Raw genomic sequence first — 19414 nt, 5'->3', positions numbered from 1 at the left:
TGAGCAATGAATTTGACACTGTAGCCTTTTAATTTTAGAAGACTATTTTTCAGATTAGAGAAAGCAAAACCAAAAACGATGAGATGAGACGAGGGACTGTCAAAGTAAAACAGGAAGTATAACACAGACGTGGACTTTACACTGAACAAAGGGACCACTGAGCTAATCTGAAGGCTGAAAAGTTGAGGTTGGAAGGTCTGCAGCATTTGACTTTGCAAAAATTTGGTTACATCTGTATGCGTCTCAGTATCCACTGACTTTTTGTGATTGGACTTGTTGCACAAGTGACATTTGGAATCACTAGGATGATGCAACTACCACTTCACATAAGAAAGTGATGGGCAAAATCTAACGACTACTTATTGCCCTTTTTTTTTTTTTTTTTTTTTTTAAAGTACACAATTTTTACAGTGCACTTTGGTGTTACCACACACCTCTACACAGTAGTTTAAATATGGCAATATAAGGGAACAAGCTACATGACGTGATTTGATTCAAAAGACGCTTTGCTTCACTCTGGACTGAAATGGTTTGTATATGTTTTGAGTTTTCCAAGGTAATCTTGTGGTCTAATATTGCAAAAATTCTGATGTACTCTATTTTATTATTTATCATCACGTTTACACTTATCTTTCCTTGAATTTCCAAGTAACCTAATTTCAGTTCTGTTTAAATTCTTGATTCATATTTTTGAAATCTGGAGCTTCTTGATTTTGTTTTACAGGGATTGATTATATACCTGAAAAATAACACTGCCCATAAAAGTAGAAAATTTGCCCCAAACAGTTTCAATTAAACTCTTTTTATTAAAACATCACATTTCATATTTAGAGAATTTATATTTACAGCTTCCTTTTCCCCCACACAGAACAAATCAGAGGTTGTCTGGCAATGATACAAACATTAGAAATATTCCCTCTTCCACACTGGTAGCTCCTGGATATACACCTCATCTGCGTTTTCATCAGCTAGAAGAGAGGAACGGTAAAAGAAAGTATGGAATTGAAATTGAGCAAAAAGAAGAACAAAACACACATTTTGAACTAAATGCCACAAGATTTGAGATCCTTTTTTTTTTTTTTTTTCTATTATTGCCTTTTCACTACAATCTGAAGTTTATTCGAACTGGAACAAATTAAAAAAAAAAAAAATTCAATCTCTTTTCTTTATTAGGGCATAAAGGCAAATTTGTGTTGCAAAAAACCTTCATAAAACTGCAATGACACAGCCATGCTGACAACTACCATAGTACCATAGTTCCCACAACTTGAACTCTAACACCTAAATCATCTGTTTTCTCACAGAGATATTAAAGGACAGTTAATCATTTTTTTTTGTATATTTGGTCGGAGTTGCACTATGACAGTGTACAGTATATGAGTTACCCAGTCAGCTCTAGAAATATCTACCTTCTCTCAAAAACAGCTGAAGTGGCCATCATGGCATCTTGTGATGCTCAAAGCATGAAAAACATACATTTGAAAAACGTGTATATAGAACCCATAGGTCCAGATTCTGCTCTCACCTCCCTCTCTAGCTTGCTGTAGGAAATTAAGCAGAACAGTAGCAGCCTGGTCCACAGTCAGCTTCTCTGTGTTGTGACTACGAGTCTCTGACAATCAAGAAAACACAACACACAGTCCTGAAGGTGATTGCAGGTCAAGGTCCGCCATGAAAACCACTTACTGTGTATAAACATGGAAAGTTTTTTTTTTTTTTTTTTTTTTGTCATTCTTTTAAATAATGAAAGTTAACTCTGTGAGGTCTAAGTCACCATCAGTGTTTACCATAAGCCCTGTGCAATCAAAATGTTTCCCCCCCCCCCACACATATCCAAAACCATTTTCATTTTTTTCAAGAGGCTATTTTGCTTTCAAATTAGAGTTATGGTTATCACCAATGATGACTAAAGGTTCTTTACTTTTTTTTAAAAAATTATTCATTTGTTATTACTTATTATACAAAGGGCAGCACGGTGGCACGGTGGTTAGCACTGTTGCCGCACAGCAAGAAGGTCCTGAGTTCAATTCCAACATCAGGCCGGGGTCTTTCTGTGTGGAGTTTGCATGTTCTCCCCGTGTTTGCGTGGGCTCTCTCCGGGTACTCCGGCTTCCTCCCACCGTCCAAAGACATGCAGCTTGTGAGGATAGGTTAATTGGATAATCCAAATTGTCACTAGGTGTGAATGTGCGAATGAATGTGAGTGCGAATGGTTGTCTGTCCCTGTGTGTTAGCCCTGCGACAGACTGGCGACCTGTCCAGGGTGTACCCTGCCTCTCGCCCTATGACAGCTGGGATAGGCTCCAGCGCCCCCCGCGACCCTGAAAAGGACAAGCGGAAGCGAATGGATGGATGGATGGATTTGTTATTACATTTTACAGGATACTTTATTGTACCTAGGTGAAGAGTGTCGTAGACATCTCCTTCTTTTCGGTCCTCTGAGATGAACCTTCTTCCCTCTGAAAAAATGTTTTTAAAAACAACTTTATGGTTTATTTACATAACTAACTAAATAAATAGATAAATGGTGACAGTAAATGTTTATCGTCACCCTGTTCCTATTATGTCAGTAGCTAGATACATACGGGTGCCCTTGAGGTACAGCATAGCCTGCGGGGTCCAGTTTCTTCGCTGGAATGAGCCCTTTATAGAAGAAATAGTATTTGAAGCTCAAAGCTGGAGATATTTTTATGACTTTAGAATACTGTCAGAATATGAATAATTGTTTTGGTAATCTTGTAACAAAGCAGTTCAACAGGGGAAAAAAATTAAATCAAACCAGCCGTACCTTTGGCGTGCTCCGTGACTGGGAGATAAATGTTGCCAGTAATAAAAGTGTGAGTACATACGCTATTGTGACAGTCTTCAAACCCTGTCAGCAAAAAAGAAATGATCAAATCATGTCATCAGCATCCTTCATCTTCCTCACAGACCGACTCACTCAGATATGTGCCTTTTATATTCACTTGAAGAAATCTTTTAATAATTAACTCAGTAACTGTGAAGCCTCAGTGAAAAATGTGTATATGCAATATATCTGTGAATACAAAGAAAAAAGTGAACTTTTAGTGAGGACATCTCCAAAATTACTTTGATATTTCTGATTGATTCATCTTTTAGAAAGTGAGATATTAAAATGTTTAGTTAAGATAACATTTTCCTAAATGACATTTTCAAGAAAGAATGCATTTCACTTTTTTGAGGATGCAAAAAGCCCAGATATTTTAAAAAAAAATTTCCAATGAAACCTGTTTTAAAAGAAAAATAAATAAATAAATTCCTTCCACCAAAATACTGCAAACGTTTCATGCCTTCCACCTACCTTCATGGTATCACAGGTCCTGTAAGCCTGGCGCCTGCAGAGACGATGAGAGAGTAGAAGGTTCAGGGTAGCTGCTGGTGGTGTTTCCTCTGCCTCTACTTATATCCTCTGTGAACCTTCTATGCTCTGTCAAGATGCTGCCAGCAATAGGTCATGCAAGTTTGATGGAAAGGGGGCGGTTAGGAGAGTGAATGAATTGTGCCACTAATCGATCCAGTTCCTTTCACAGACAGCTGAAGTCTGTTGTAAAATACCTGTGAATTGAATCAAGCTTCTCTAAACACTTCCTGCTCCCCAGGGTGGTTTTTCAAAATTAGTCGGAGCTGCAGGCCATTAATATGAAATGTGGAGCACCCTGGATGTTCATAACAACAGCAATATTCTCCTCTGTGGTAATTTTTAATGTTTGCACCTTGCTTACTGGAGCAGTATACGGAGAGATGTGAGTTCATTTAATGAATCAAAAGGCAACATATCCACTAATGAAAGGAACAGTCCACAGCCTACAGGAGTGAATGAGTGATGTTCACTGTCAGTAATAGAAGAATATCACTAACTGCCCTATTTCCCACATTGTAGCTGGTTACTCAAAGATGCCACCAAGCATTTGTGTGCATTTTTTAATACGGTTACACTCATGGGGTGGCTGTAGCTCAGCAGGTCATCTGCTGATCAGAAGGATGGTGGTTAAATCCATAAGAATGGTTGGGCCGAGAACTGCAGGAGGTGAGATTTAGCTGTGGCGGTGATGTGAACGAGGAGGGACTCAAGGAGTTGGGTCACTGCTGCTGCTGCTGCAACGTGGGAAGGCTTGTCCACTGCTACTGTGATGTGGAAAGGATTTCCTGCTGCTACTGCTGCGAGGTGGAGGAATTGGGAATGTGGAGGTGATGAACAGGGCTTGGAGCGTCTCCTTAGCCTGGGTCAGAGAATGGGCAAACTCCAAAGCCACAGAGAGTTGGTGCAGGTGATGATTTTCCCAGAAAATGGGCCCTGGATGACTCATCTTTCAGTGGGATATCAGCAGAGTTAAGGATGATACTGCAAAAACTCAATACTAACACACCTCAATCTGTTAGGATCAACACCATCACATGTTTATCCATCCTTTATCTACAACACTGGCTCCCCTCAGGGCTGAGTCCTCAGCTCATTTCTCTAAACCCTGCTCACACATGACTGCAAAGCCAATTTCAGCAATAACCTCATAGTGAAGTTTGCAGATGACACAGCAGTGGTGTGGTCGGCTCCTCAAGTCAGTGAGACTCACAAACAGCTTCTTCCTCTGGTCCATTCAGATCGTCAACAACACTACCCCACCCACCTCACCAATCTGAGCCATGGTTTGAGTAGCCCCCATCACTCAGGCCAATCACACACAGGCCACTCTATTCGGTCTTCTCTTTGCACCACTTCCAAGCATTTTGCATCTTGTTTTGTAATGTGGGCCTATTCTCTCTCTCATTTTTGGATACATTCTCTTGTTTTGTATACTTTATATCCCACTTGATTGTATTTATTTCTCCTGTTTTATATTTCTTCCTGCTGTCTACTATTTCTTTTTTGTTTCAGCACAGTTGGTGTGGACACCCAGAATTTCATTGTACATGTACAACAACAATAAAGGGCTATTCTTTTCTTTTGTTCCTTGTTTGTCCTTGTTGTTTTTGGTTTTACTGGTGTTCATTTGACACTGCATTTACCTTGTGATGTACAGGAGTGTTGCTTTTATCTTGACATTAGTACTCATCATTTTGAATTCTTTCTTTTCTAAACTGCTCATATTTTAATATTAATTAGTGGACATTTTAAAAATAAAATAGGCCATTTAATTAATTTGCCTATTTGTAGTTTTTTTGTGCGTGTGTTCATCTTCATCTACTTATGAGCAGTGTGCATGATTTGGTGTTTGTGTTTAGGAGATACAGTGGGGCAAAAAAGTATTTAGTCAGCCACCGATTGTGCAAGTTCCCCCACTTAAAATGATGACAGAGGTCAGTAATTTGCACCAGAGGTACACTTCAACTGTGAGAGACAGAATGTGAAAAAAAAATCCATGAATCCACATGGTAGGATTTGTAAAGAATTTATTCGTAAATTAGGGTGGAAAATAAGTATTTGGTCACCTCAAACAAGGAAAATCTCTGGCTCTCACAGACCTGTAACATCTTCTGTAAGAAGCTTTTCTGTCCCCCACTCGTTACCTGTATGAATGGCACCTGTTTGAACTCATCATCTGTATAAAAGACACCTGTCCACAGCCTCAAACAGTCAGACTCCAAACGCCGCCATGGCCAAGACCAAAGAGCATTCGAAGGACACCAGGAAAAGTATTGTAGACCTGCACCAGACTGGGAAGAGTGAATCTACAATAGGCAAGCAGCTTGGTGTGAAAAACCAACTGTGGGAGCAATCAGCAGAAAATGGAAGACATACAAGACCACTGATAATCTCCCTCGATCTGGGGCTCCACGCAAGATCTCATCCCGTGGGGTCAAAATGATCATGAGAACGGTGAGCAAAGATCCCAGAACCACACGGGGGGACCTGGTGAATGACCTGCAGAGAGCTGGGACCAAAGTAACAAAGGTCACCATCAGTAACACACTACAACGGCAGGGAATCAAATCCCGCAGTGCCAGACGTGTTCCGCTGCTGAAGCCAGTGCATGTCCAGGCCCGTCTGAAGTTTGCCAGAGAGCACATGGATGATACAGCAGAGGATTGGGAGAATGTCATGTGGTCAGATGAAACCAAAGTAGAACTTTTTGGTATAAACTCAACTCGTCGTGTTTGGAGGAAGAAGAATACTGAGTTGCATCCCAAGAACACCATACCTACTGTGAAGCATGGGGGTGGAAACATCATGCTATGGGGCTGTTTTTCTGCCAAGGGGACAGGACGACTGATCCGTGTTAAGGACAGAATGAATGGGGCCATGTATCGTGAGAGTTTGAGCCAAAACCTCCTTCCATCAGTGAGAACTTTGAAGATGAAACGAGGCTGGGTCTTCCAACATGACAATGATCCAAAACACACCGCCCGGGCAACAAAGGAGTGGCTCCGTAAGAAGCATTTGAAAGTCCTGGAGTGGCCTAGCCAGTCTCCAGACCTCAACCCCATAGAAAATCTGTGGCGGGAGTTGAAAGTCCGTGTTGCTCGGCGACAGCCCCAAAACATCACTGCTCTCGAGAAGATCTGCATGGAGGAATGGGCCAAAATACCAGCTACTGTGTGCAAACCTGGTAAAGACCTATAGTAAACGTTTGACCTCTGTTATTGCCAACAAAGGTTATGTTACAAAGTATTGAGTTGTATTTTTGTTATTGACCAAATACTTATTTTCCACCCTGATTTACGAATAAATTCTTTACAAATCCTACCATGTGAATTCATGGATTTTTTTTTTTTCACATTCTGTCTCTCACAGTTGCAGTGTACCTCTGGTGCAAATTACTGACCTCTGTCATCATTTTAGGTGGGGGAACTTGCACAATCGGTGGCTGACTAAATACTTTTTTGCCCCACTGTATATATAAAATCTTTAGTCTATCCAAGCTGTCTCAGGGCGAGAGGCAGGGTGCACCCATAGACAGGTTGCCAGTCTGCTGCAGGGCTAATACAGAGAGACAGACCACCATTCAAATTCACATTCAAACCTATGGGCAATTTAAAATCACCATTTAGCCTAACCCCAGTCTTCTAAGTATTTATTTACTGCAATCTGAATCAAGAAATGCAAGAACTTGACTGACGCAGAGTGGGAATAGACAAACCTTGTTTAGCAAAGCTGCATTACAACAAGGACTTTTTAACCAAACTTTACACATGCAGGGATGGAACAATCAAGACCAGCTTTTTCATTTAGTTAAGAACATTTTTATTTATATAATTCTTTCCAAGATAAATATCACAAAGAGCTTCAGAACAAAAACAGTAAAAAACAAAAAGGGACAAAAGGTTTCCCCCAAAAGTTTTTGTTTTTTAGCTGCTTTGTAAAAAAACAGCACAGATGAGTCCACAGGTCACAGGCTCAGTGGGAAAGAGTTCCAGAGTCACTGTGGTAAAAGCTTTAGTTCTCTGATCACAGGGATCTGCTCGGGCTGCATCGGTGTCAAAGTTAAAATGTTGGTTTTTTTTAAATATAGCACTTTTTTTTCTAGACTGGAGAAACATCATCATATCAGTGATAAAAAAAAGTTCTTAAAGGTGCTCAAAATGTGCTGAAAAGGGAGAAGATTTAACAAATACAATAAAAGCCCCCAGGTGGAACGTTATAGCACATTATAGGCAAGAGAGATGGAAGAGGACCTGTACTGGGAAACAACACAGGAAAGGACTGTTCAGACAGATATAAGGAGAACCAATCCAAAGCAGACCCAGATACAAGTACCACGCATGTAGTAGTCAGCAGTTCAAAGGGCAGAGGTCAGGTCAAACAAAACAGAACATTCTTCTTCATCATTGGATCAAAGGAGGAAGACCTGTTCCAGTTAAATGAGCTTGATTAAAGACGGACTGAAAATGATCCAGAAAGCTGTATTTGTCCAAAACAGCTGTAAGCTTTTAGCCACATCCTTCTCTAACATCTTTGCATAAAAAATAATTTTAGATTGGCCTGTAAATGAGAGAAACTTGTTAAGCTTGTTTTTGTTTGCTTTTTAAGTGGCGGGATTCTTAAAATGAGTAGGCACTTAGCCAAAAAAGTGCTAACTATACAATTAAACATGTCAAAATCTTTCTATAATGCATCATCCTTTAATCGAAGCAGGTGAATGTATAAATGAGTTGAGTTCAACAAATGCTCCACTTTTTGACAAGAACACTTTAAACTGCAAATCCTGTCATTTGTCTAAAGTAAAGATTTTGAAACAGGAGCTGACCTCACTGTAACACGATATATGTTATCTGAAATGGAAAGAAGATCGTAAAACCACTGTTGGTCATTGTGAAGGAATAAGACTGTTCAAAAGCAGGGAATTTCACAGCCGCACAGGAATGTAAGACGCGAGCGCTAACCACACAGTAACATGATGATCACAAATAAAGATGTCCCCAGAACAAATACAGTCCTTATTAAATGTAAATAATAAAAGTAAAAACCAGGTCCAGTGTGTTTCCGTTGGTATATGTGAGGCCAGACAAATGTTGGGTGAAATAAAAATTGCAGGTTCCTACAAAACTGCAAAAAATATATATCTGATGGGGAATTTATCAGAGTACTTGATGGGCAACACAAATATACCCTGAGAAAAAAGAAGCATATTAGCAGGTGCCCTTTCCAAGAGTTGAGGTGTTGTAACTAAAATAGTTACCATCATCAGGCGAGAACGCTGAATCAAAATATTTTGATTTTTGATTTATTAGTAGCAGAACAATCTTCCATTTAGTCTGAGTGCTGGATTTCTATTTTCCTCTCAGAGGCAAGAACTTTCCACATGTAGGGAACCTTGCTCAGAAGATGCTGGCTCTCTTCGTTCAACCTTTTTATGTAAACAAACATTTTTCAGAGATAAAGTTTAACAAATCCATACACTGAGATACTGAAGACATTCAATCTGACTTTAATACACATTTTCAAGCCCAAAATAGCCTCGATCTTTCTCACTCATTTTGTTCACAATTGTTTTGGAAATATTGATCAAATAATGATTAAATGTTGGCATTTTTACTCGTGAAACCTAAATTAAACAATTAAAAATTTATAATGAAATAAATACTGAGCAGGCTTGAGTTTAGTTATTGGTGTGGCCCTCTTATGTCTTGTGTGTTCTTATACCTTTATAAAATGAATTACTTACCCCCATCTATGGTGTATAATGGTGACAAAGTCATTGAACATACGCTACATTTTAGTCTAGGTTAAGCTTTAGAGCTGTTAGTTAGTTATCTAAAGTGTTACCTTAGATAAATCAGTATACTGACTGCGGGCATGGGCTGTTGAATGATTCTTATGTGCACATCTCATAAACATGAGAGTAACTTTTTATGCACACCTATTTCAGCTAAGAATATTTGTTCACACATATTAGTGAATTAGGCCCAAAAACCTTAGAATAGATTCAAGTGTTGCTTTTTTTGATCACTGTCATGTCAACACTGAAAACACTGAAAAAGCCTCACAGGCGAAAGAATTTTACAAACCTACTCGCTTATCCAACTCAGTGTTTTGGGGGCTTGAGCCTATTCCACATGCTGTCCCCTTTGGTGGAAGCAAACAGGAAAAGATTATAAAAAGTAAGATGGATGGCAAAAATATTATTCAATATTTACTGCAAACTATTTGAGTACTCTTTGAAGACCCTCCACAACACTGTCAAAAAAAAAAAATGCACATAGTTGTGCCACACTTGTGGTGCCTTAGCTTTATCTGGCCCAGCTGGGGAAAGTTGTTTCCTTTTTTATTTTGTAATAGTATTTTTTCAGTTCCACACAGAAGTTTTTATTGATAATAATCCTGTTTGGCTTTGTAGCCTTCTCTTATTTATTTAGCAACATCTAATATCACAGATCTGATGCCTATAGTTAGTAGCATGTCATCTTCTGTTTAAATGTCTAATAGCAGTCACCCAACAACATTTCCTACTACCGGTTATTAAAAAAACAAACAAACAAAAAACAAGTAAATCATAAAAGCTAAAAAAAAAAAGGCAGAAAATAATTTAAACTTTTGTTGTAATTTTAAATCCTAGCTCTCAAACAGTATATGATTTTGGTATAAAACTATTTTGTGCGTCAGTAAGGATTTACAATTTGAATATTAATTCATCAAGATCCAATGTGTCCTTAACTTGTGTGTTGCATGAACATTGTCTTTGAACACTTAACTCGAGAACTGTGTCTATCCCAACGAACGAGTAGACAGACTGCCACTCATAACAGATAAAGTCAAGCGATCATATTTAAAAAATAATTTATACAGAAACACTTCTAGCCAACACTGAACACAATCACAAAGAAATGGACAAAGTAAATATTCCAACAGCTGAACGGGGGTGTAACTGTAAACAAAATCCTGGATTTAAAAGCTTTTGTGCAAATTAGGTTAAAGCACAGGCACAAACGTGGCAAACATGGCAGGATGCACTTCCACTTCTTGTCCTTGCACTGGGTAGTTTTATCTGACAGTTCCACAGATTAAGAACATCATGTAGATAAAGTCGGGCCTTGAGGGAGTCTTCTATCCTCCTTTTAAACGCAAGATGCAGTCAATGGCGAAGGGATCGATGGCATTTGAAACATTTATTGTAGAGACTTTAGTGTTGACAGTAAGAAACTGATGGTGCGATACAGTGATGAATCTGTGATTGGTAGTGCTGACCACTGAAGTTACAGACAAAAACAGTCCTTGTCTGCTTGAATGTGGAAATCTGAATCTGATCTGTATATTTAGGTGCTTTTACTCAGCACCATGGGAGATTGTGATGCTTTATAAAACCTATAATCAAACAACTTTCTCTGGTTACAAAAAGTCACTGTTATACCATAGTGTTGCTCTCGCCCACTTTGTCCGCATACTGAAAGAAAAGAAAGAAACCGTGTTAAGTGACAACTTGTTGGCATTCAGGACTCATGTGGAGAATGTTTGGCACAGATAAATGTAGGAGCGGCTGAACTGCAGTGTTTGCGATTATCCTGCAACACTTTAAAGTGAAGCATGCATGACCTAAAGGGACACACCACAGCTGACAAGGCACAGTCTCAAAATTTCAGGTCATTTTTATAACCTGTTTGCAACGAGGTTGTGTGCACTACTTTCTGTTTAAACAAACAAAAAAGACGAGTCTAACAAGTCTGAATACTATACTTTCAGTACATAATCGCACACAACCTGATGGTGCAGGGAAACCCTTTCGTCCACCAGGGTAAAACAGGCAGCCTAGTATATACCAAACCCACCTCCCACTAGGGGAAACTCCAAAGTGGAACAGAGTCTAGCCCCTCTCCAGGAAACACTTTTCAGAACCTGAGCTATATGTGCTGATGTGAGCCTGATGAGTATATCTAACCTGTATCTCTAACCAAAAGCACTTAGTCAGACGCCTTCCCCACAAAAGAGGTGACACTCCATGTCCCTAGAGTAGGGGTCTCAAACTCCAGTCCTTGAGGGCTGGTGTCCTCAAACGTTTCCATGTGTCCGTTGCAACACACCTGAATAAAATTAGTAGGTCATTAGCAAGAGTATAGAACTTGACTGCATGCTGAAATGGCAACCCCTAACCCACAGGTGTCAGACTCCAGGCCTCGAGGGCCAGTGTCCTGCAAGTTTTAGATGTGTCCTTGATCCAACACAGCTGATTTAAATGGATAAATTACCTTCTCAACATGTCTTGAAGTTCTCCAGAGGCCTGGTAATGAACTAATCAAGTGATTAGTTCATTACCAGGCCTCTGGAGAACTTATGTTGAGGAAAAGATATACGTTGAGGAGGTAATTGAGCCATTTGAAACAGCTGTGCTGGATCAAGGACACATCTAAAATGAGGACACCGGCCCTCGAGGTCTGGAACTGCCCGCCCCTGTTCTATACAGTCTTGCTAGTGACCTACTAATTGTATACAGGCGTGTTGCAACAGGGACACATGGAAAAGATTTAGGACACCAGCCCTCAAGAACTGGACTTCGAGACCCCTTCCCTAGAGCCAACGGGACCTCTGCCTTTGACTGCTGCCCAGTCCTTATTGCACTGAACCCCTACAGCACCTGCTATAGGTGGACTATTAAATACCAATGGAGAGAGAGCAGGTTAATGTCATTTAAGGAACTGACTTCCTTTTTAGATCTGAAGGCTATATCCACTTCTTTTATGCATGATACTGTTAAAAAAGAAGAAAATGTATGCACATATGCCCATAACTACAAGATTTTGTCAGGTTAGCCAACATGATAGTGGGAAATTGTGACAGCTAATCTTCCATAGAAGCTGGCTGTTTAGCTTGTTAAAATATTCAGTGGGTCATTGCAGACCAACTTTTTAAATCCTTTTGTCTGCAGTTTGTACAATTCATATTTCACTGCATTTTGCATGGTGCAGCCTTACTGTTAAAATCCACTGGGGCCATTCTGCGTGGGATTTGCAGGTTCTCTCCGGGTACTCAAGCTTCCTATCACAGTCCAAAGACAAGCAGGTAAACTTCACTGGTGATTCTCAATTGGCTACAAGTGTGACTGTCAATGTCTCTCAGTGCTATCCCTGCAATAGGCTGGTGGCCTGTCCAGGGTCACCAGCCTGGACAGGCCACCGACTCTTGCCACTGCAACCCTGAACTGGAGAAGTAAAAGACGATGGATGGATGGCTTGGCTGACTGGATGTACAACATGTCATCTGAAGATATATCAGTCTTCAGATGACATGCCTGTGGTGTGTGCCTTAAAGGTTAAAAAACAAAAGACAATTACCTGCTCCAAAAAGATGAGACTCAAAGCGTGTTAGATAAGTTAACATGCAAAGGAAAATCGGCAGTGACTGACCACGACTGCTGATTGTCCTCAGAGCCTTACGAAGGCTTAAGAAAAAAAAAAAAAAAAAAGACAGATGCTCACCTCAAAACAAAGCTTCCAACACAACAGCATGGTAGGGGTATGTTTATTAGCCACAAAGCAATGTGTGAGACAAGCTAAACACACAAAACTACATTTAATTTTCTAAACTGCTTCCATCCTAGCTGTGTATGCTGAGCTCGTGTGTCTGCTAAATTGATTTTCAGTTAAATAACCATGGCATTTATTTGGGCAGTCTGGTTAATCTGTTGTGCTTGAGGTGTTTGAATATGATGATTAATGAAGAAACCATGCTGTGTTTAAACAAAAGCTGCACAGCAGGTGTGGAGCTGGGTAATACTCACTGCACTGATAAAGGGCAGGTTTAGGATGGAGCCAAGGACTGGTATTCTCCTGATAAAGCCTACAACCACTGGAAAGAAGCCCCTGGATGTGATTAAAGAAAGGAGAGTAAGACAGAGGGGAGAAGCCAAAGACAATTCATGAAAAAAAGTGTTTTTTGATTATTACATTATTTGAACACGTGCATGTCTTTTTTTAGTCAGAATTCTGACTTTTTTTTCCATCAGGATTATTTTTTCTCAGAATTCTGGAAAAGAAAAAAAAAAAAAAGACGTGCTCACTTTTCCTCCCCAGTAGCCTAATCCTCTTCCGTATGAACCAGACCAGATGACCAACTTTTATGCATAAATGTTTTTATAATGAAGATGGAAAGAATCATCCCACAGGTCGATTATTAACACCAAGTTGTTGCTAGCTCTCAAGGCTCCTCAGAACTGGGCTTGGTCTTCGTCTTTAAGCATTATCTGCATCTCTTGGTTCCATCTTAATTATCCGGTGATAATTTTGGAATTGACAGACTTTCCCTTGTCAAGTCTATTTTGAAAACATTTTCTAAACAACACTGGCTAAAATGATATCTACCACATATTAGCACTAACCTAAAAACTCCTGGGGCCTGTTCTTCGTACCTCGCTAAGTAAGTTAGCTGGATTAGATTGTTGACGATTTCGCGTGATCTTGGATCGTTCGGTTCCCCGAAGCTCATCCGGGACTTGCTGTCATAGCAACAGAGCCGTAAGCGTAAACCTGCTCGGGAGCAGGTTTACTTTATGTAAACAGGATTAGATCGCGGCCACGCAGGTATGTCCGCGTCATTCATACGAAAGCAACAGCGATATTCCACCACTGTTTCACCATAAATAAATAACATCAATGTAACTAAAGATAATGCAGCACTTGATCCTTTTATTGATGTCACACAGATACATACAGGTCATTTCCTAAAAAAGGGAAATGAACTATTAACATTCTATTACATGTATGTGATTATTACAGATTTAATTCATATTTCAGAGTAGCAATTGCAAATCACTTCGTGTAATCAAGATGAGAGACCACGGCTATATTCCACTTTTACTTGTTCCCATGTTCTAGTGGGTCCTGTTGTGGCTCTAATGTGAAAGGGGATATAATATAACAATATAATATAATGTAATATAATATTGGATAATATAGTGTAATATAATAAATCTATGAATAAATAATAAAGTGACTGAATAGTGGTATTGTCATGCGCTTTGGGTGCCTTGAAAAGTGCTATATAAACCCACTCCATTATTATTGTTATTATTGAATTACTTACGAGTTTAATTTGTCAGCAACTTTCTGCCAGCCCTCTCTCCTTGCTTTTGCAGCCTTTGCAGTGTTCCCTTGCGTTTTAATTAAACTCTGAAACTCCTGAAATCCCTCAATCAAGAGTTCTTGCTCTGCTGCCGGAAAATACCGAGCGCGCCCCTTCGACATTTTCGCCGACCAATCAGCGGGTTGCCGATCAATGTTTCTACTATCGATGCGTAGCCCCTTTTACGACACCCAGTGATGTCACATTACTGCGTCCAGCTGTACTAATCGTCAACAACAGGTGTGTTCGGGGAACCGGATTAGCGAGCTCACAGTTAGCGCGATGGTTTGGTCTTGGATCTGTCATCTGATCTTGGATGTAGTGAGCGACGTACGAAGAACAGGCCCCTGAACTGAAAAGCTTCAGTTGAACCAAAATGCTACAGTGAAAATACTGACAGGGACTAGAAAGAGAGCAAATTTCTCCTGTATTGGCTTCTTATCACTGGTTCCCTGATAAATCCAGAATCGAATTTAAAATCCTTCTCACCACATACAAGCTCTTGAATATTCAGTCCCCATCTTATCTTAATAATCTCAAAGTACCATATTAACCCAACAGAGCTCTTCACTCTCAGACTGCTCGCCTATGTGTGGCTCCTAGGATATTTAATTCAATTTCATGTATATAGTGCCAAATTGCAACAATAGTTGGCTGCGTCTGTTAATGCTCCCTCGCGTCTCCTCGTTCTCTCAATATTTCCAAAGTGTCTCCAGGTATTCCCAGTGTTCCAGGTTTTCAGTTTGTTAGGAATTTAGCTTTTACAGTGTATATATATATTTTTTTAATGTTCATGCTTTGTTCTCAACCATAATAAATGGCTCGCCTGATCGTGACAGTAAGTCTATAGACCACAATTAATCAACCCAACCCGGTGATGTCATGTTCTGTGCAGACTCAGGATGGTGCTAAACTTGTTTTAAAGACTTTGAGCAGTTATTTCTTAAATCCAGAAATAAGACAGACAGTGCGAAATCCATGGCAGTTTTTTAAAGCATAGTACTCCATGTAGTGTTTCATGTCCACTTTAAGTCTTTAAACACACTGCAACTTTGATGAAAACAGTGCTTTCCAAAGTGCAATTTAATATATAAAATTTAGGGCTTTTCAGGACTGAGCCCAAGTTTCAATCAGATCTCTCAAGTCATCCTGCTTCTTTCATGTAAAGAATAAGTTTACTGTATCTGAGGTTTCAGTGTTTCGTGGGCTCTTTAAACAAGATAACTGTCAGTCTACTGAATCTGTTGTGTGCCTTTTGTATTCATCTTACCTGAATAAGAGAAAAAAACCATAGATCTCGAGCAAAACTCCAATAATGGGCCAGCCAATCAACACCACAAACACTCCTCCCAGGAAGAAACTGGTGGCCTTCATCTTGTGCTTCTGGAAAAAGAAGCGGAAGGTCCTCTCAAGGCCGATGACAAAGGAGAGTCCAGCAACAAAGAGAATCTGCAGAGACAAAAAAAAGAGTGGAAACATATTAGAGAAGGGTTCAAAACTGCAAGCACACGCAATCAAGTATCCAGTGTTGTCATTGGCATCATATAAATACCAAACAGACTGAAAGAAAGCAATTATTTGCACTAGTATGAATGAAGGAAAAAACACTGGAGTTTAATTTTATTGGTTTTAAATGATAATTGTGTAGCCAGTAGAGTTGCCACAAACCAAATGCATGCAAGCGGTTAAGAAACTTGTCCTCTGATTCAGTTTTGGGTCTGCCAGACCTCTTCCTGTTAGAGTTTGTTTCTGAGTGTCTTTTGATGTCTTTTTGAAACTATACTCACTGACACCTTGACTTTCTTTGCAATTTCTCTGTAGGAAAGACCTAAATTTTATGATGGTCTGTCTCTCTTCCATTGTTAATTGCCTTTTTCCTCACCATTTTTGTAGCAACACACTCCAACACTGCTTTTATGCAGACAGAGGGTGCTGTGAGTGATCTAGAAAAGTTGGAACACCTGTAAAAATTAGTAGCACCAGCTTTCAAGGCTTGATCCGAACAGCTTTAAATGGTTAACCCATTTTGTGTTTCCTGAAAAATGCCATCTGCAATTCTGAAATGTGCATTACTTTTTCAGTTTTGGGTAACCTTAGCTTTTTTTTTTTTTTTAACCTGGCAGTTCATCACTTATCTTTGTACCTCGAACGACTTGAATTCCAATAAATAACTGGAATATTGTTGTTCTAAAAGTTTTGACTGGTAGGGTATATTTTCTGTGCTTACAGAGAATATTAGAAGGAACATTTTTAACACTGTGCAGCACTACAGAAAAATCCAAAATGCAATCCTTTTTACAAGCAGCCATATTGCTAACGACAAAAATGATGAATGTCATGATTTTGAACGTGTCAAGTCCATCTATCCAGTGTTAGAGTAAAAGCCTTCAAGCAATACTCCCGGCATGATGTATAAAAAATTCCAAGCAGGTCCTGTTTATTCTGAATTTGTTTCACGTTAGCAGGAAGAAAAGGTCTAAGAGACCTGCAGCAATAAACCATCTTAAAAGATGGTTTATTGCTGCAGCCCATGTGGCAGGACCCTCTGTCACAAAGACTGCTCAACTGGACAGTGTATCCGTACACTGCCTAACTGCCATTTACATTCAGATCTATGGGAAATATGTCATTAAATAGATTAGAAAGTATGAATTGCAGTCTGGCACATAACTGATTTAGTTTGGTAGCAAAGGCAAAGAGCAGCTCTTCCAATAATAGTCAATCATTAGTTCTATGACGACAGATATTGATATTAGTGTTACAGTGGATATTCAGAGCACTATAAAGCAAATAGAGGCCGTCAGCATCGCAAAAAGTGAGACACGCAGAAGTGAATACATTTTCAACAGCTAAAAAAAAACCCAAGAGATCATGCTTGAACCTTTGACCTCTATGGTGAGGTGATTGGGTGCTTCTCTTATGTTTAGCAGTAATAGCAATCCTGTGACATGAAACATTATTGTCCAAATGGGAATGGTCTTTTTCATGATAACATTACCCCCTTTCATGGGACGATTGGGCTCACTGGAAGGTTTATATGTGTTAAAATCACGTGAATCATAATTGCAGTCAGCTGAATATCTATGAGGGATTTTGGATTCAATTCAATTTAATTTTATGTATATATAGTGCCATATCACACAAGAGTTACTTTAGGGTGCTCTATACCATAAGGTTAAGACCCTACAATGATACAGACAAGCCCCAACAATCAGATGATCCCCTATGAGCAAGCACTTTGGTGACAGTGGGAAGGAAAATTTGCCTGGGAACAGGAAGAAACCCCCAGCAGGGCGGGGCGGCCATCTGCTGCGACTGTTTGGGGATGAGAGGAGGAAGACATGCTGTGGAAGAAAGTCAGATTTTAATAACTAATAACTAAATGGACCTAAAAAAAGGAAAGTGAAGAAGAAGCACTCAGTGCATCATGGGGAGCCTCAAAGATTTATGGTCACCTGATCCAGCCCTAACTATGCTGTTTATCAGAGACTAAAGTTTTCAGCCTAATATACATAGAGAGGTTGTCTGTCTCCCAAATCCAAACTAGGAGCTGGTTCCACAGAAGAGTGGCCTGCAAGTTCATAACTGAGACATTTTATTTTAGTTATATTTCCTGTGTAACTGAAATAATGCAAATGTGACACTGCTGAGAAAGTGAGGCACTTTGATGCTATTAATGATGCTGTTGCTATGTTTATGTGAAACTAAACACAGCTGGATCACACTAACAGATTATAATCAATAATAATTGTCACGTGTCACACAGTAATGCATCTGCGTAATCAGAAGTTGCACTTTTAGACATCCTTTGGAACAACAACAACAGGTTACTCACATTTCCAATAGCCAGAAGTGCTTTGTCAAAGAACAGGATCATCCCGAAGAAGAGGAAAAACACGCCGAAGCCTGTTAATCCCATTCCAATCTCTGAAGGACACACAAACCATCAGAGTCTGACATTTAAATCTTAAGATAACATGAAGAGATAATATTTTGTTACACGTTTTTCTACGTCGAAAGCAAACCAATTGGTTTACATCTCGTTACGGACACATTGACAGAAGCTATGCTCGGCATGTCAGAATGTAATCCTGCACATAGTCATAACTCTAACAGACTTATTTCAAATTAAAGCACACGGAAGTACTCCAATAACACATATGCAAACAAGGATGGCAGAAATATCCACAATAAGAATCACAGCAGGGCTTCCAAAGGAGCTCCGCTGCTCACGCTGAATGGTAAAGTTGTCAGAGCGCTTAATAATGTACTTGCACGTAACTCTGGTCGTTCTAGTGGCTACAGCGGATATTATCGGGGGGAAAGCTGCTGGCTATTTGTGCCACTGAATGTCATGAGAGAAAAATGAAAGGTAACTTTCTTGTACTGACAGTGCTAGTTAGCACTTTGAGCACTGCAGCTCAAACTAGGGTTAGCTCAGACAGCAGGAACCTACGGATACACTCAAAAACACAGCTCTTACTTTGGGAGTCCGTTAGAGAAATCATCTTGACAATGTAGCTGGATGAGACAGAAGCAGAACAAAAAAGCTCTTCTCAGAATAATTTTCGATGACAGCTGCCACTGCAGCAACAGCCACGTCTTCCGGAAACACACCTTCTCTCGCTGACATCTTCCGGAACAGCGTCCATGACGCATTCATCTTGGCAACTTTCGTTCATTAAGATTATAGTTAATAACATAACCTTCACTAGGACACATATACCACGTAGCTACCCTGCTCTATTATAACACAACATCTGGATTGCACATAGCAGAATATGTTGCAAAATAGTGGAACGTAACAACACATTTGCTCATCTTGAATGTACCACATTGTGCGCGCTTGTTTTAACGCCTGCGTTTGGTCTGTCAGGCAAACAATGTAGAAATGTGTAACTGCCTGAT

At 39.7% G+C, this 19414-nt stretch overlaps 2 protein-coding genes across 4 annotated transcripts; both read right to left on the bottom strand.

The window, feature by feature from the left end:
- Window positions 1-903: 903 nt before the first annotated feature.
- spx (spexin hormone) lies at window positions 904-3328 on the bottom strand (the record flags this gene model as incomplete). Its single annotated transcript, XM_080883572.1, has 6 exons — window positions 904-968; window positions 1526-1612; window positions 2397-2459; window positions 2586-2643; window positions 2789-2872; window positions 3323-3328. 6 exons carry the CDS (start codon window positions 3326-3328, stop codon window positions 904-906), a joined length of 363 nt encoding a protein of 120 aa, XP_080739698.1.
- A 5337-nt stretch (window positions 3329-8665) lies between these two features.
- On the bottom strand, window positions 8666-19188 carry golt1ba (golgi transport 1Ba). Of its 3 annotated transcripts, none has more exons than XR_013971846.1 (6): window positions 18990-19188; window positions 18342-18433; window positions 15777-15955; window positions 13167-13248; window positions 12361-12424; window positions 8666-10838 (listed from the first exon to the last, which is right to left on the bottom strand). XR_013971846.1 is itself a non-coding variant. In XM_080883901.1 (6 exons), exons 1-5 carry the CDS (start codon window positions 19012-19014, stop codon window positions 12819-12821), a joined length of 387 nt encoding a protein of 128 aa, XP_080740027.1. In that variant the 5' UTR covers window positions 19015-19188; the 3' UTR covers window positions 8666-10838; window positions 12793-12818. The 3 variants fall into 3 exon arrangements, 2 of the variants coding, with proteins under 2 accessions (XP_080740027.1, XP_080740026.1); XM_080883901.1 differs by lacking the exon at window positions 12361-12424 and adding an exon at window positions 12793-12827; XM_080883900.1 differs by lacking the exon at window positions 12361-12424 and having other exon boundaries at window positions 18990-19177.
- Between the last annotated feature and the right edge of the window lie 226 nt (window positions 19189-19414).

The sequence above is a fragment of the Rhamphochromis sp. 'chilingali' genome (assembly GCF_963969265.1).
Source record: "Rhamphochromis sp. 'chilingali' genome assembly, chromosome: 5".
Lineage (NCBI taxonomy): Eukaryota > Metazoa > Chordata > Actinopteri > Cichliformes > Cichlidae > Rhamphochromis > Rhamphochromis sp. 'chilingali'.
This window is presented reverse-complemented; position numbering and strand designations above follow the sequence as displayed.

Excerpts from the sequence above, each read along its gene's own strand:
- golt1ba (XM_080883900.1), bottom strand. The coding sequence starts at position 19,014 with ATGATTTCTCTAACGGACTCCCAAA. Across the intron at positions 15,956-18,341 it reads CACTTCTGGCTATTGGAAAT|ATTCTCTTTGTTGCTGGACT; the intron begins GTGAGTAACCTG and ends TTGTCTCTGCAG. Across the intron at positions 10,839-13,166 it reads ACCTGCCCTTTATCAGTGCA|TATGCGGACAAAGTGGGCGA; the intron begins GTGAGTATTACC and ends CTTTTCTTTCAG.